Source organism: Rattus rattus, chromosome 2 (genome assembly GCF_011064425.1).
Source record: "Rattus rattus isolate New Zealand chromosome 2, Rrattus_CSIRO_v1, whole genome shotgun sequence".
Lineage (NCBI taxonomy): Eukaryota > Metazoa > Chordata > Mammalia > Rodentia > Muridae > Rattus > Rattus rattus.
This window is the reverse complement of record NC_046155.1, coordinates 101,598,082-101,599,020: the sequence shown is the minus strand read 5'-3', so window position 1 is coordinate 101,599,020 and position 939 is coordinate 101,598,082. Positions and strand designations below refer to the sequence as shown.

The 939-nt window shown below is 49.7% G+C and overlaps 1 protein-coding gene across 1 annotated transcript; it reads left to right on the top strand.

The window, feature by feature from the left end:
- Positions 1 to 939, top strand: LOC116893999 (olfactory receptor 51I2). Its single transcript, XM_032895714.1, has one exon. The coding sequence runs from the start codon at positions 1 to 3 to the stop codon at positions 937 to 939; it is 939 nt and encodes a 312-aa protein (XP_032751605.1).

Below are 939 nucleotides of genomic sequence, written 5' to 3'. Positions count from 1 at the left end.
ATGGCACTGTTCAATGTCACTCGCCCTGCCTCCTTTCTCCTGACTGGGATCCCTGGTCTGGAGAGCCTCCACCCCTGGCTGGCAGTGCCCCTTTGTGTGATGTATGCTGTGGCCCTCGGGGCAAACACTGTGATCCTGCAGGCTGTGCGAGTGGAGCCTAGCCTCCATGCTCCCATGTACTACTTCCTGTCCATGTTGTCCTTCAGTGATGTGGCCATGTCCCTGGCCACACTGCCCACTGTGCTCAGAACCTTCTGCCTTGATGCACGCAGCATTGCTTTTGAGGCCTGTCTAGTCCAGATGTTCCTCATTCATTCTTTCTCGATGATGGAGTCAGGGATACTGCTGGCTATGAGTTTTGACCGCTATGTGGCCATATGCGATCCCTTGCATTATGCCTCTGTTCTCACCAATGAATTCATTGCTGGGATGGGGTTAGCTGTGACTGCTCGAAGCTTCATCACCCTTTTCCCTCTGCCCTTCCTCATCAAGAGGCTACCTATCTGCAGATCCAATGTTCTTTCCCACTCCTACTGCCTGCACCCAGACATGATGAAGCTTGCCTGTGCTGACATCACCATCAACAGTATCTATGGGCTCTTTGTTCTTGTGTCTACCTTTGGCATGGACCTGCTTTTTATTTTCCTCTCCTATGTGCTCATTCTGCGTTCTGTTATGGCCATTGCTTCTCATGAGGAGCGCCTTAAAGCTCTCAACACATGTGTGTCACATATCTTGGCTGTACTTGCATTTTATGTGCCAATGATAGGGGTCTCTACAGTCCACCGTTTTGGGAAGCATGCTCCACGATACATACATGTCCTTATGTCCAATATCTACCTTTTTGTGCCTCCTGCACTTAACCCTCTTATTTATAGTGCCAAGACAAAGGACATCCGCCGTGCCATATTCCGTATGTTTCACCGTATCAAACTATGA